Source organism: Sturnira hondurensis, unplaced genomic scaffold (genome assembly GCF_014824575.4).
Source record: "Sturnira hondurensis isolate 20B ecotype Veracruz unplaced genomic scaffold, ASM1482457v3 Scaffold0013537, whole genome shotgun sequence".
In the NCBI taxonomy this organism is placed as follows: domain Eukaryota; kingdom Metazoa; phylum Chordata; class Mammalia; order Chiroptera; family Phyllostomidae; genus Sturnira; species Sturnira hondurensis.
Window position 1 is genome coordinate 2445033 of NW_028086168.1, and position 15657 is coordinate 2460689.

The 15657-nt window shown below is 38.8% G+C and overlaps 1 protein-coding gene across 1 annotated transcript; it reads left to right on the forward strand.

The window, feature by feature from the left end:
* The first annotated feature begins 4324 nt into the window (after positions 1-4324).
* On the forward strand, positions 4325-11697 carry COMMD2 (COMM domain containing 2). The gene is made up of 5 exons (XM_037061839.1): positions 4325-4443; positions 4540-4617; positions 5316-5398; positions 5950-6123; positions 11102-11697. The coding sequence occupies exons 1-5, from the start codon at positions 4377-4379 to the stop codon at positions 11297-11299; spliced, it is 600 nt and encodes a 199-aa protein (XP_036917734.1). The 5' UTR covers positions 4325-4376; the 3' UTR covers positions 11300-11697.
* Positions 11698-15657: the final 3960 nt, after the last annotated feature.

Below are 15657 nucleotides of genomic sequence, written 5' to 3' on the forward strand. Positions count from 1 at the left end.
AAAAGTCTACAAGGAGTGTTTTATCTGTACCCTTTTTATATGCAGTTTGTAATCCAATTTTAAAAGTGACTATTTTTTTTTTTTTTTAGATCTCAGGTCCTTAACAGTCTGCTGAACTGAACTGTGATTCCTTGCAGGGATTAAAATATTTTATGTATCACTGAAACACAGCCAAGGAAATGCCTGGTGCAGCGATTCTGGAGCTGAAATGCCTAAGGAGAAAGGAATATGGGGAAATATAAGAGGAAAGGAATGTTGATAGGGAAAGAAATATGAGGAGAAACTGTGACAGGGCAATTGATATGGACAATGTTTTCTGACAGGATCAACTGAAATAATACCAAATGTTTATTCTTTCTTTAGCTCCAGAAATAATATAGGTTAAGAAGATGGCTTACTTAAGATGTACGACGAAATAACATTAAGACATTATATACATATAATGTTATACAATTGCAAAGCATAATTATTAGCATGTACAGAATACCCTGGAACATGTATTCTCATGTTGAATCTTATTGAAATCGCCACCTTCTCTATGCTTCCACATTATTTTGTTTATTCTTCAAGCATTACCACTCACCACACTGTACTGAAATTACTTGATTGTCTTCCTCACTGAGCTGTCATCTTCTAGGAGAAAAGAACATTGTTTTATTCAACTCCAAATTGCCAAGGCATAGCATATGCTTGAATCTTTGAGGAACTGCTCTATAAATATTTGTTGAATTGAATGAATTTTAGGATGAACATGCACGTGGAATTCTCAATAATTTGTACATATAAAATCTCCTATAAAATATGAACACTCCAGTTTACAAATCCTCCAATTGCTTCATGTTAATTAATTGCTTTATTTGATCATCAAAATTAATTCCTTGATATAAATTTATTAGTTTATGCATGGTACAAAAGGGTAGTCATTAAAATAACCATTTCACAAATGAAGAGGCTAACTGTATAACGTATAAAAACAAAGTGTTTGTGGCCCTACACTTAGTAAGTAACAGAGCCAGATCTGGAATCTAGACCTTTGATTTTTTTTTATTCAGGTAATTTCGTCTAAACAACATCACATTTGACAGCAGTCACTCTCTAAATTAGCCTGGGGAGTTTTAAGATCAGGCTGATTTCCACCACCTATAACATGGCTTCTTGGCTCCCTTCTTTGGCCATCCCATTCGGCTACTCGTATTACTACCTTCACCTCCCCTGCCCCCACTTCATCCCAGGGAAGAAGGACTATATCATATTAGTATAATATTGAATCTATTTATAGAAATTCATTTCAGCACTTCTTATTCCCTATACAGACAGTTCTTCAACTTTGCAGTGGTGAAAAAGTGATAAGAATTCAATAGAAACCATACTTCAAATTTGAATTTTGATCTTTCCCTGGGCTAGCAATATGCAGTCTGATGCTCTCTGGTGATGGTCCCCGTCAGCCACGAGACTGCAAGGATAAACAGCCAATATTCTACACTGCGTTGCCAGCATTTTCGTTTCAGCTCAGTGCTTCAAATATTCTTCAGGCCCAGTGTACTTTAACCTCTGCGTATCTTAATGGTGCATACCAATACAACCATTCTGTTTTTCACTTTCTTTTTTTTAAAGATTTTATTTATTTATCTTTAGAGGGGCAGGGAAAGAGAGAAGTATCAATGTATGGTTGCCTCTTGTGAATCCCCTGCTGGAACTGTCCTGCAACCCAGGAATGTGCCCTGACTGGGTTTCGAACCGCGATCGTGTGGTTCACAGGCCTGCACTTGTTTTTCACTTTCAATATAGTGTTCAATCAATTACATGAGATATTCAAAACTTTATTATAAAACAAACTTTGACTTAGATAATTTTCCCCAACTGCATAACATAAGTTTTCTGAACACGTTTAAGAACACTTAAACTAGGCTATGATGTTTGGTAGATTAGATGTTTAAAATGCACTTTGACTTATGATATATATTTTTTAATTTAAATTTTTTTCTTTTATTGGTTCCAGAGAGAAGGGAAGGGAGGGAGAAAGAGAGGGAAAGACACATCCATCAGTTGCCTCCTGCACATGCTCCAACTGGGAACCAAACCTGCAACCCAGGCACGTGACCTGAGTGGGAATCACACCCATTCCCTTCAGGCTGCAGAATGACACCCAACTGAGCCACACTGGCCAGAGCATGATTCACATATATTTTATAATCTTCACCCGAGGATGTTTTTATTGATTTTAGAGAGAGAAAGAGAGAGAGAAACATCGATCAGTTGCCCCCCATACATGCCCCAACCAGAAATGGAACCTGCAACCTAGGTATGTTCCCTGATCGAGAGTGAACCTGCAACCTTCTGGCATACTGGATGACTCTCCAACCAAATGAGCCACCCATTCAGGGTGCCTTATGATATTTTCAATTTAAAGTGGGTTTATTGGGACAATACCCCCTCGTAAGTTGAGGAATATCTGTATATGAAAGGGGGACATGAAAAAATGGAATTTATTTATAAAAATTTGTATTTAAACTTCAGTTACCTTCAAAGTGCTCTTCATTTGATGGAATACTCCTATTGAGATGTTTTTTATCCACTGCTCAAAATAGTTTCTGAACTCATTGATTTTGATACTTTTTAGTGCTTCTGCTGTGTTTTGTAGCACCTCTTCCACATCAGCAAAACATTTCTCTTTGAGGACTTTTTTCATTCAGGGAAACAACAAAAAAGTCGCTTGGGGTGAGATTGAGTGAATAGGGAGGATAGGGCACAAGGGCCGTCCCATTTTTTGGTCAAAACCTCCTGAACACTCAGCACAGTGTGGGCAGGTGCTCTCACAAATCACCCATCATTAAAATGGGCAAACGTTGAAAGAGTCTTCAAAAAAATCCACTGAAGCTAAACGCAGCTTCTCACAACAACACCAACTGGTACACTGATACAGATGGGTTCCTAAAACATTCACCTGGAGGGGGAAGCCTGCATTACGAGGGGCCCGCCCTCCAGAATATAACTCTGATTTTGGATGGGGGGGGGTCCTCCTTCATATGTATTGTTTTGGAATATCTCCATTGAAACTACTTGTTACTGTACCCTTACTGATTCCCTTACTAACTCATGATTTTAATACAGTCTTTGATGTGTGTTCATCAGATATTTGTAGAAAAATCACGATTTTATCTTTTCTGAAGAGTATCTTAAATAATGGACATTTTCTCAATAATGTGTGAATAAAGGCTTCTTCAGAAAATAATGCTATTTATGCCGATCTGCAACTTTTGCTGATCTGCAGTCTAAAAATCACTCTCTCTCTCTGGAAATGCTTCTTCAAGACCTAACTACTATAACAAGTTAGTTCAAGGACTTGCCTTTCTGTGCCCCCTTTCCCTGAGGAAACAAAGAATTTCAATTTCAGTCAGATGCGAGGGATAAGGTACACGCAGCACACAGCTGAGGAACTTCCAATTTTCACTCTGGCCAGTGTAGAAAGACGTGTCTCAGTACCTAGACATAAGATAGATAAGAAACGTCTCTCTCTCTAGGTTTCTTCCCACCACACACAAAGAGGGGAGATTTGGAAAGTCACGTGCCTCACAATTACAATTCTGTAGTCTCTTATGTTTGAACCACAGCAGGTGAGGAGAGACAGATGAGAAAAGAATCAGAATTCTCACACTGTAATCAACACATAAAAATGAATTGTTCTGAGCTCTGCAAACATCAGTCCTTTCAGTCATCATCATCTTTATCCTAATTTATAATCACTCAAAGAATTTGTTAAACACCTTCAGCTTTTGGCCTGCTGTGTAGAATGATGGCCTTTTGAACACGTGGTCAAGGCGCTCTCCTAGCTCTGTCACTGGCTTCTTAGGTCATTTTGGAGCTTTGCTTCTTCATCTGTAAGAACAAGTTAACGGCTACTGAGCACATTAAATAAGATACATGAAACAAAATAACATACACCAGAGCTCTGTGCAAACTAATAGTTCTATAAAACTTAGTTTCAGTTGCCCGACTTCCCAGTTTCCTTATCTCTAAGGGGAACAATTATGGTAAGGATAGTCCCTAACACTGTGTTTAATAACTGTTAGCTACTGATATTATCAAGGTAAATTCCGCGGGAGGGGGCGTGTCGGCTCTTTTGTCTGCAACAAATCCTAGCACCTTGCACCCAGAGAGCTACTTCTGAGAAAGAGATTTACGAACGAATCTTCTAACCCAACTCCTCACTCCCCAACCCAGCACGCACCGGGGGGCGCTCTAATGCAGGACGACCACAGCGCGGAACACAAAGCTCGGGATGCTGAGGCGCCGGAGCTTTTTCGCGCTAGGACTCGGTATCCGGAAGTGGGGAGGGCGGGGTCAGCGCTACGAATGAAGTTGGCCGCTAAGCGAAGATGCTGCTGGACCTGTCGGAGGAGCACAAGGAGCACTTGGCCTTCCTGCCGCAAGTGGACAGCTCGGGTCAGGGGACGCGGCAGCGGAGGGTGGTGTTCTGTGGTCTGGGGAAGGAAGCAGAGGGAGCGCCCGTTTCTCATGATCTCCTGGCTTCCGTTGCAGTGGTCGCCGAATTTGGTCGGATTGCGGTGGAGTTCCTGAGGCGAGGCTCGAACCCCAAGATTTACGACGGCGCCGCCAGTAAGACGGGGAGGGGCGCGGTCCCGCAGGCTGCGCGGTGGAAGTACTAGCCATTCTCTGTAGTACTTCTGCGAGAAAGGGGTCTTTGCGACTCCGACGGTCTTAACCCCATTGTTGTAGAATAAAACCAGAAAAGCTCTTCAGTCAGGGCGCATATTCTGCAGGTTTCCTTAGTAGCTGTGAGATTTTTTAAGTTTCTGTTAAGTTGACTTCTTCGTGTGTAAAATCGACATACTGCCATCTGCCAGGGTGGTAGTATAAAACTTAATTTCCCCAAAATAACCACTTAGTCCGGTAAGTGGTTATTATTAGTTGTACACACATCTTTTGGCGAAGTATAGTTTTTTCCCGCCGGACCAGGGGCAGTTTATCAGATTAAGTCAGTCTCTGTTGAGTTCCTCTTCTGTCAGGCTTGAAGGAACAGTGCCTTCAAGAGAAGGACATGCTCCTGGTACTAGTCTCTAGGAGTCTGCATTTTGTAAAGTCTGCATTTTTCCATCTCTAGAAGATGGAAAATACTGCAACCATTTCGCTGAGACTGGAGAACGAATGGGAGGCTATTACCAACTCATTATTATTAATTGCAGTGTTTGAAAAAAATGGAATAATGGGTAATATTTATTCTTAAGTAAGAGTTTGAATAAAAGGGTAAATATCACCCAGTAATGCATTTGCCCACTTTTACGTTTTTTCCTCAGGAAAACTCAATGTGAGTCGAGACACTGTTCAGCATGGTGTGGAAGGATTAACCTACCTTCTCACTGAAAGCTCAAAGCTCATGGTAAGGGCTGTAGACTGTCTTGTACAAGATTAGCCAAACCTCAGGAAGGGCATGTATGCCCCATGTCATAGCCCTGGCAGGTACACACTTATTTCAGTAATGCTGTTAATGGTTTATCATTGATTTGGTGAAGCCATGCCTAAACAATAGAACTATAACAATCTGTTGTCATGGATACCTCATGTTAGTATAAATTAGAGTTGCCTATAATTCTGCATGTTATTGAACCACATACAATAGTGGTTCAATATCCTAAGAGGAGGGAGAACATAATGATTTATTCTACTTTGTGTTTGCATATTAGCAGTATCTGGCTTGATGGTGAAGAATTGAGAAAATTGATCATTTTAATAATTGTTTTTTATACATTAATATTTTTATATATCAGAAACTCAGATTTTAAAATAGGATTGCCTTTAACTAAAGGGTATTGATTCTTTTACTAGACAAAAGAATTAGGGGATTTCATATTCTTTTGTGTATATCAACTATTTTAGCATTTACTAGACAAAGGTAAATTCTCATGTTCTGTTCAACTCAATTCATTTCAGATTTCTGAACTGGATTTCCAAGACTCTATTTTTGTTCTGGGATTCTCTGAAGAATTGAACAAATTGTTGCTTCAGCTGTATCTGGACAACAGAAAGGAGATCAGAACTATTCTCAGTGAACTGGCACCAGACTTTCCCAGTTACCACAGCCTTGAATGGCGATTAGATGTACAGGTATGGCAGCTGCAGCTTCTTCTTCTCCTTCTCCCTCTTCTTTTTAATTTGAATTAGAATATAAGACTTATTTTAGGTATATGTCCTCAGGCTTATGGTATTCTTTACCACCTTAACCAAACTCTGGTTTGAAACTTCAGGAGTTTTTTAATACTCATTTTCAGGCCATTTCACAAATAGTTCATTTTCTAATATTTTTAAGGTGTCAAATCAGTTTAATTTGTAAATTTGTAAGGAATAGGTTATTTTGGGAAAGGAGATGATTATGTGGATTTTTTAAAGTGATGCTTAGATTTTTAAAAACTTCTGTTGAAATAAATACATACGTAGAAGGCCCTGGCTGGTGTGGCTCAGTGGATTGAGTCTTGGCCTGTGAACCAAAGAGTCACTGGTTTGGGCACATGCCTGGGTTGCTGGTTATCCATTTGCTGATCAGTGCTTTGCTAAATGCTTTAGGAAACAAAAGCATAAGATGCTTTCTTAGCTGAAAAAAATATTTTAGGAATATTAGATGTTCTCAGAATAACTAGTAATTAGAGGTAGTTGTAAAGTGTGGTTCTGGAGGAGGAAAAGAATAGAATTGTGTAAATCAAGGTACAACTGAGTAATTAAAAAAGCTGTAGCTCAGGTAGTTCAGTTTAGTGTACACAGGAATGATTCACAAAAGCTTCAATAAAAGGAGGTGAGACTTCAGAAGGATAAATGAATACATAAAACCAGGGTGAATATTCTTGACAAAGGAGACAGTGTAATCTATAAAGGCCCACACGCCTATGGGAATGAGCATATTGACTGTGTGGTATAGCTCACTAGCCTAGCCAGACTTGACTGTTTATTGGAATGACCTGGGAGATTTTAAAAATTCTTTGCCCCATCCCTGCCACAAGATTCTGATTTAATGGACTTAATGGTATGGGTTTTGGCCTGGGCATCAGGATTTTTTAAAGCTCCCCATTCACCAGGTAATTCTAATGTGCAACAAAGTTTGTAAACCACTCTCATAGTAGATTCTTCCTGATTTGAATAGTAGTAAGGAGGTCCGAATAGGTTATAGAAATTCAGTTAGAAGTGTTAGCGATTATGATCTAATGTGATGAGTGCTTGAATAGATATTAACACAGTTATGGTATAAACCAGATTTTAGGCTCCATGAAGGCGGGTGCTGTGTCTTGTTGACTGCTGTGTCCCCAGCACAATGCCTGGCATATAGTAGGCATTCACTGCTAAATGTAAAAATTGTAGGGAGGGGATGTAGTGGTGAGCACATTCTTAAATTAATTTATCAAATGTTTTTTGATTTTTTTTATATCAGATATTTGATATTTTGTGATGCATATACAGCAAAGAACAAGGTACAGTTTATACTCTTGGAATCGTTATAAACAAGTCCTGTAGAGCTAATGAGGAGGCCATCACTGGTTAAGCCTTTATGTTTGGATCCTTTCAGAACAACCAGGTGGAAGAGAAGTGGGGATGGTCATGTTCATGAGATTCAGCAGTAATTTATCTTTTACATCTTTACCTTTTTGTGTGGGGATATCTTCTGACTCTTAGGGTTTGGTATCCCTTAGTTCTTTTTTTAATTTTTGTTGTTATTGATTGGCTTTGAGTTTCTCCATTATGAAGACAATTTTAGAAATTAAAAAGATAAGCAATTGAAATTCTAAAATCAAATTGAAGAGAACTCATTTATCCAGTGAAATGAGTTTGAATAGCTTTGTTATTGCTAGGATTAATACACAGTCTAGAGTTAAACTGAATGAATACCCTTTATACAGTCTACAGAGTATACTGAATGAATATTGCCTCGCTGTGAAATGCATTTCAGTGCTAAAAAGCTACAGAAAAATAATTGATTTCATTAGCATATTAGTTGAAATTATTACAAAGGATTTTTAAATTTTATTTATTTATTTATTTATTTATTTATTTTTAGAGAGAGGGAAAGGGAGAGAAACATCAATTAGTTGCCTCTCGTGAGGGGACCAAACCCACAACCCAGGCATGTGCCCTTTCCAGGAATCAGACTGGTGGCCGTTTGCTTTGTAAGATGATGTCCAGCCGACCACGGATGATCTCCATGCCACACTGGTCAGGGAATTACTGCAAGAGGTTTTTAACTGGAGTGGATTATTCTGCTTATAGAAGGAAGACTTGTCAAATGAAAACCAGCTAAAAGACTAGGAAACTAATAACAGGATAGAGAACCTTTCTTTTCTCTTCTTTTTTTTTTTTTTAAGATTGATTATTTATTTATTTTTATAAAGAGAGGGGAAGGGAGGGAAAAAGAGATTGAGAGAAACATCAATGTGTGTTGCCTTTCTTGCATCCCCTACTAGGGAACCTAGCTTGCAACCCAAATATATGCCCTGACTGGGAATCGAATCAGCAACCCTTTGGTTCCCGGGCCAGCGCTCAGTCCATGGAGCCACACCAGTCAGGGCTGAACCTTTCATTTTCGAGTAACTGATTAGTCTCATGGAGACTGGTAATGAATGGATAGTTACCATCAAATTATTGTGTAGTTGCTTATGGGGAGTAAATTAGTCATCATAGTTTAGTTTCTAATAGAAACAGTTCCTGTACTTCATAAATTGCAAGTATAATTGACATCTTTGTTAGTAGCATCAGTTAAGTTAAATGCATCTGAGATTGGTGGAGAGGATGTTACTTTTAGGGTTAATTTATTTAAAATTGCTCTTGTTATTTGTACAGGAAGAAGGACAGAATTTTATCCCTATTAAAAATAAGTTCACATCAAGAACTTTATGGGTACTGTTCTTTATCTTCTAGTAGTACTACTGACTGTCATTCCAATTTCTATCTTGTGGTGTTAAGGTAATCCTAAAATCTTCGGTTTAGATTTGTTACTGGAAGTCTCTTTCTTCAATTTGGCTTCTTGTCCTTTGGCACTACTCCAGTGATTTTAGACAACAACCTTGCTTTCTTGTATAACAGGATATTTGGGGTTCATCTGTACAATCCCAGGCCTAGACTTGAATTGAATTAGCTATTCAAGGAGGTGCTAGTTCCTTGTAAGAGAGTACACTTTGGTGCTAGGGTTAAATTCTGTCATTTCCAAGTTGGTCATGTTTCTAGTGGTTATTTTCTTTGAACAAATAGTGCTTTTTAAAAAAAAATTTGGGATGTATCATATAAATAAAATATTATAGATCCTCAATTTAAAGAAAAATAACAAAACAAATACTCACGGCCAAGCTTAAAAACTAGAACACAACCAGTACCATTGAGTGTCCCTTTCCGAGTCAGAACCCCCTCCCAGCATACTGGAGGTTACCACCACCCTTGTTATTTTTTACTTTATAGTTGGGTGTTTTTACATACTTTTTTTTTTTTCAGTAAACTGGATTTTTTAGATTTTTACGTATTATTCTGTGACTTGCTTTTTCCATTTAACTTTTTTTAGATTTATCCATGGCAATTCATTTTGCTGTAATGTATTTCTTTTTGCTGCCAGTAAGCATTTCATTGTATGAGTATTCTCAATGTATCCATTCTGTTAAAGAATATTTAAGATGTTTCCAATTCTTGACTCTTAGCAACAAATACTATTATAAATACATGTATATGTATAAGAGTTCAGGACATATACCAAAGACTGGAATTACTGGAAATATATATTGTTTTCCAAAGTGACTCTCTTGCCACTCGCACCTCAGGGGACACGAGTTTCCATTCTGTAACCTGCAGTGCTCCATATGGACAGCTTTTTAATTCATGCTATTCAGATATGTGCAAAACAGTATTTTATGGTTTTATTGGCCATTTTTTATTCCTAATAAAGTTGAACATATTTGCCTGTTTTTATCTATCTATTTGTGTTACTTCTTTTATTAAGTGCTTATAGGTCTTCAGCATGTTTTTTCTCTTGGTTTTGTTCATTTTAAATCAGAGCAGTTGTTCATGCATTCTTGGATACTAGTCTTTTTGGGGTTACATGTGTTACTGAATAACTTCTCTCATTTTATGGCTTGTTTTTTCATCATCTTTAGGTGTCCTTAAAAGAAAAGTTAGTTTTAATGTCGCTAAATTTGTCACTTTTTTCATTATGCTTTGTGCCTTTTATATGTTTAGGAAGTCCTTCTAGGCCCTGGCTGGTGTGGCTCAGTGGATTGAGCACCAGACTGTGAACTGAAGGGTCTCTGTTTTGATTCCCAGTTGGGGCACATGCCTGGATTGCAGTCAAGGTCCCTGGCATATGGCACACAAGAGGCAACCACATACTGATGTTTCTCTCTTTCTTTTTCCTTCCCTTCCCCTCTCTCTAAAAAAATGAATGAAATCTTTAAAAAGAAATCCTTGTAGCCCTGGCTGCTGTGGCTCAGCAGATTGAGTGCTAGCCTGAAACTGAAAGGTTACTGTTTCGATTTGTAGTCAGGGCACATGCCTGGGTTGCAGGCCTGGTCCTCGGTTGGGGGCATGTAAGAGGCAAGTGATCTCACATAACGATGTTTCTCTCCATCTCTGTCTCCCTCCCTTCCCCTCTCCCTAAAAATAAATAAATAAATAAAAGCTTTAAAAAAAAGAAAAATCCTTCCACACTATAAGTTTACAAATATATTCTCATTTCTTTTTTTATTTTCCCCCAAAGCTTTAAAGTTTATTCCGTAACTGGTGTAGCTCAGTATGTTAGGCATTGTCTTGCAAACTGGAGGGTCACCAGTTCAATTCCTGGTCAGGGTACATGCCTGGGTTGTGGGCCAGGCCCCCAGTTGGGGGCATGCAAGAGTAAACCGATCAGTGTTTCTCATGTCAGTGTTTCTTTTTCTCCCTTCCTTCCCTCTAAAAATAAATAAATTAAATCTTCTGAAAAAAGTTTTAAAGTTTCCTTTTTATTTTGAAGTCTGTGATTTATCTGAAATTTGGTTTTTGTATATGGTATAAGGTAATTATAAATGTTAGATATTCAACATGATTATTAAATAGTTACTATGTTCTCATTCCATTTCAAATCAAGCTTGCAAGCAGAAGCCTCAGGCAACAGATAAAACCATCAGTGACTATAAAGCTACACCTTAACCAGAATGGAGAACGCAACACTCAGGTTCTACAGACGGACCCAGCCACACTGCTCCATTTGGTTCAGCAGTTGGAACAAGCGTTGGAGGAGATGAAAACAAACCACTGCAGGAGAGTTGTGCGCAATATCAAGTAGTCCCAGTTTTAAGATTAATTCCCTTTGAAGTGCTTGTGAATTAATGATATGCAGCAGTTACTTATAAAAACTTTTTTTATTAATTGATGGTGATAACTACATATAGATTCTATGACAGTTCTTTTCCTATGCCAAGATGTGAGGTCATGTTCAAAGGCTAATGTAAAGTTCCTTTCCTGGTGCTAAATGTGGTTACCTTCTTGACAAATTAACATGCATTTTATATTTTAAATGTGTAAATAAGATTGAATCAATGGGAAATGAATCTTTAGTGTTCATATTATCTGTGTATATGAATGACTATTTTTTCTTTAGTACTTCTTTTGATTGCTTAACTTTGTTATTTTCCTCCTTATTGACCAAAATGTGAAAATAAAATTCACAGTATAATACTCTTACCATTCTGAATGTTTCTAGACAATTCAATGTTTTTGAACTTTGAAAGCAACCATGGATGCTAATAGCCACAGGATAGTTGGAAATAAATATAACATTTTTAAAGTGCAATATTGTTTGGACAGCTCATGAATTTTCTTGGCGTGCAAAGATAAGTGCTTGCCATGTTGCTTAAGTTTGAATTGATGTGGCTAATTAGCTTAAATATTTAGTATTCAGATTTTTGTGGTCATATATTGCACTTTATCAAGGACTATATTCCCCCCTAGTACCCAAATAATCTAAGAAATACGCTGTCATTTGCATTTATAAACAATGCATGCAGGAGTAGTATAATAGATTCTTAATTATGTGGATAAAAATGATAGTCACTTTTTATATTTTTGTTTGAATAAAGTATAAAGAAGGAAAGGGAGATCATGTTTACTACATTTTGGACAAATATCCCTTCTTCCTTACAAACTGAGTTTTTGTTTTGGTTTAGTTGTTTTAGTAGGTAACTATAAGCTATTGGCCTGAAAAACTCAGATGCTGATGTGTCAGGTCAGTGTGATCGAGTGCAGGGACACAGGGAGACTTAAGGAGAAAAGGGGACTCATGGAGAAAAGTCATGGAAGAGTGGAAATGGGGATTCAGTCTGAAACATGGGCCCTTATTCTGAGAGTCTCATCCTGGTGGATCGACTTAGGAAGGCCTGTGGAACCATCAGACTCTAAGCTGTACTCTAGGCTCTATCAATGCTTTGCCTCCTGAGAAAGAGATTTTCAGGTCAGAGTGACATCATGTTCCTTCTTACGAGCTCAACCCATCAGGAAAATTGAAAGAAAAAAGCATAGTTGAAATTGCCACCCATCAGCCCCCTGCAGGCATGTGGGTCGCTGTTTTCCCAAAGGTGTATGTTCTACAGTTGCAAAATGCCTATATCAGATAGCAAACTATAATCAGAAACAATTTTTAATTACAGTGATAACTTGATTGATGAAGCTTTCTTGTTAACAACCTGACAAAAGGAAACCTTATATATTACATGAAATAGTAGCATAAGTCATCCCGTTTTAAAGCAGTATGCCTGCCAAGCTTAGATGATAAAAATAGCTCTGTGAAGCGTCTTATTTGTCCGTATTTGGTGGAAGATAAGCAGCACTGACACCAGGGCAACCTTTCTTCCACTCTATATACACTGTTCTTACTCCAATCGAAGTAAGAAAGCATTTGTCTCTCACGTATCACACCTTCCTGGCCTCTCTCTCTTTCATTATTTCTGATGTGCTGCCTTCACCTTTGTGGGCCAGAGTGAGTTGGGAGCATTCTCTTGACACCTTTTTGAATCTGGGGCTCACTTTTTAGTACAGGGTAGAAAGTAAGCCTCTTCCTTTTCGTATATAAACATCCCATCCCTTATGGACAACTCTGCCTTGTTGGGTCTATGGCATATTTGATTTTGTGTGTGTGTGGCTTGTTTATAAATATATTTTCTGCAGATGCAGTCATTGTTCCACTGTCTGTATGATCAAGTTTCTTGACTCTGGGTAATGTACCTTTTTATCTATTACTATTGGTAATGTGCCCTTTTATCTATTACCATCTAAATTCTTATTAACATTTGGATTATTAGTAAGCTGATTTTTCAGGACTGACTGGTCCATGTTTAGACTTAACTATTATATCTTTCATGTCTCAAACCCAGATCAGAACTGTAAGAAATAGTATATGTATCACAAAATCGACATATAGTCTCTGTGTTTCACGAGATGTCAGTGAGCTTGTCTGTTACTGGTGTTTTCAAGCTTACACAAGTTTAAAGCAGCGATTAGAAAGGTGGTGGAGAAATGCTAAGATGGAAATATATCTTCTTTGAAAACTGAGAGATAAGAACCTGACAGGAAAGTTTGAAAAATCATTAAGTGTGTGTGTAAAGGATACATGTATGGAGGCTCTTAATCCTATGAAAAAGTTAAGAGGCCAGTCTTTGGAACTGGATAAAAGAGTTTGAATTTAGGCTCTGTGGCTTCTAACATACCCTTAATAAATTCCCAAAGTCTTGTTGTCTTCATCTGTAAAATAGGAATAATAACACCTATCTTACTGGCTTATGAGGATTAAATGAGACTATGTATATAGAATGTTTAGCATAACCCCAGGCTTTAGAAAATACTCATGTAGACTGAGATCTCATTATTTTATTGGATGTATCTTATCTCATTATATCCCATATACACTGGGAGATAATTCAAGAAACAGAAAATAGTACCTGGCCTCTTTGAAAAGCACTCATTGGTAGACTTCTGGCCAAGATGGAGGCGTAGGTGGAAACACTGTGCCCTTTCCCACAACTAAATTTAAAGACAGCTAAGTTTTAGAAACAAAAATGCAGCCAAAACGGTGAAAATTGAACTGTATGGAAGTCCGACAATAACAAACCATTCAGCCAAACCAGTAAGAGGTGCGGAGCCAGGGGCGGAGCGGGGTCGAGCTGGAAAGATCGTTCGGTCTGACCCACCCAGGAGCGGAAGCAGAGGTGGTTGGTGGATCCCAGGAGTGGGGTGACGACGGGCAGACCCAGTGAGGGTGCAGGGTGGCTGGCTGACTGTGGTCACATATTCACGCACAGATAAATCAAGTGAAGGAGCGAACAGTGAGACAAACCACTCAGGCTAGGGCCTCAGCGACGGGAATTAGAGCCTGAAAGCACCAATTGGAAAGACTTCCTAGGGGTTGAGGGGCCGGGAGAGGCTCCCAGGCTCACAGAGAGTTCGTTGGAGAGACTCACAAGGTCCTAGAGAGTACACAGGCCCACACACCCGGGAACCAGCACCAGACGGGCCCAATTTGCTTGTGGGAAGCAGCAGAGGGGACAAATCTGAGAGAGCAGAGCAGAGCAAAGCCCCTTTCTTTTCCCTCTCTGACCCCGCCCCCACATACAGCGTCACAACCCAGTGACTGGGTCGCCCAGCCCTGGTGAACACCTAAGGCTCCGCCCCTCAAACATAACAGGTGCGAACAGACCATACATTGTGACTCAAGAACAGCTCAAAGCCCCAAAGCCTATAATTCTAAGTGACCAAGAAATAGCCAACTTTTCAGATGCACAATTCAAAACACTGGTGATCAGGATGCTCACAGAATTGGTTGATTTTAGCCACATACTAGAGGAATATATGAAGACTAAACTGATTGAAATGAAGGGAAATGCACAGGAAACCAATAGTGATGGAAAGGAAACTGGGACTCAAATCAAGGGAGTGGACCAGAAGGAAGAAGAAAATGACCAAACAGAAAAGAATGAAGAAACAAGAATTCAAAGAAATGACGAGAGGCTTAGGAACCTCTAGGACATCTTTAAACATTCCAACATCTGAATTATAGGGGTACCAGAAGGGGAAGAGGAATGGCCACGAGTGGAAAACTTATTTGAACAAGTAATAAAGGAGAACTTCCCCAGTCTGGCAAAGGAAATAGACTTCCAGGAAATCCAGGAAGCTCAGAGAGTCCCAAAGAAGTTGGACCCAAGAAGGAACACACCAAGGCACATCAGAATTACATTAGCCAAGATTAAAATGAAGGAAAGAATCCTAGAAGCAGCAAGAGATAAGGGGACAGTTACCTGCAAAGGAGTGCCCATCATACTGTCAGCGGATTTCTCAAAAGAGATCTTACAGGGAAGAAGGGGCTGGAAAGAAGTATTCAAGTCATGAAATCCAAAGACCTACAGCCAAGATTGCTCTATCCAGCAAAGCTTTCATTTAGAATGGATGGGCAGATAAAGTGCTTCTCAGATAAGGTCAAATTCAAGTTCATCATCACCAAGCCCTTATTATATGAAATGTTAAAGGGACTTATACAAGAAAAAGAAGATAAAAAATATGAACAGTGAAAGGACAGCAAACTCACAATTATTAACAACCACACCTAAAACAAAAGCAAACTAAGAGGACAGCTAGATCGGGAGTGGAACCACAGAA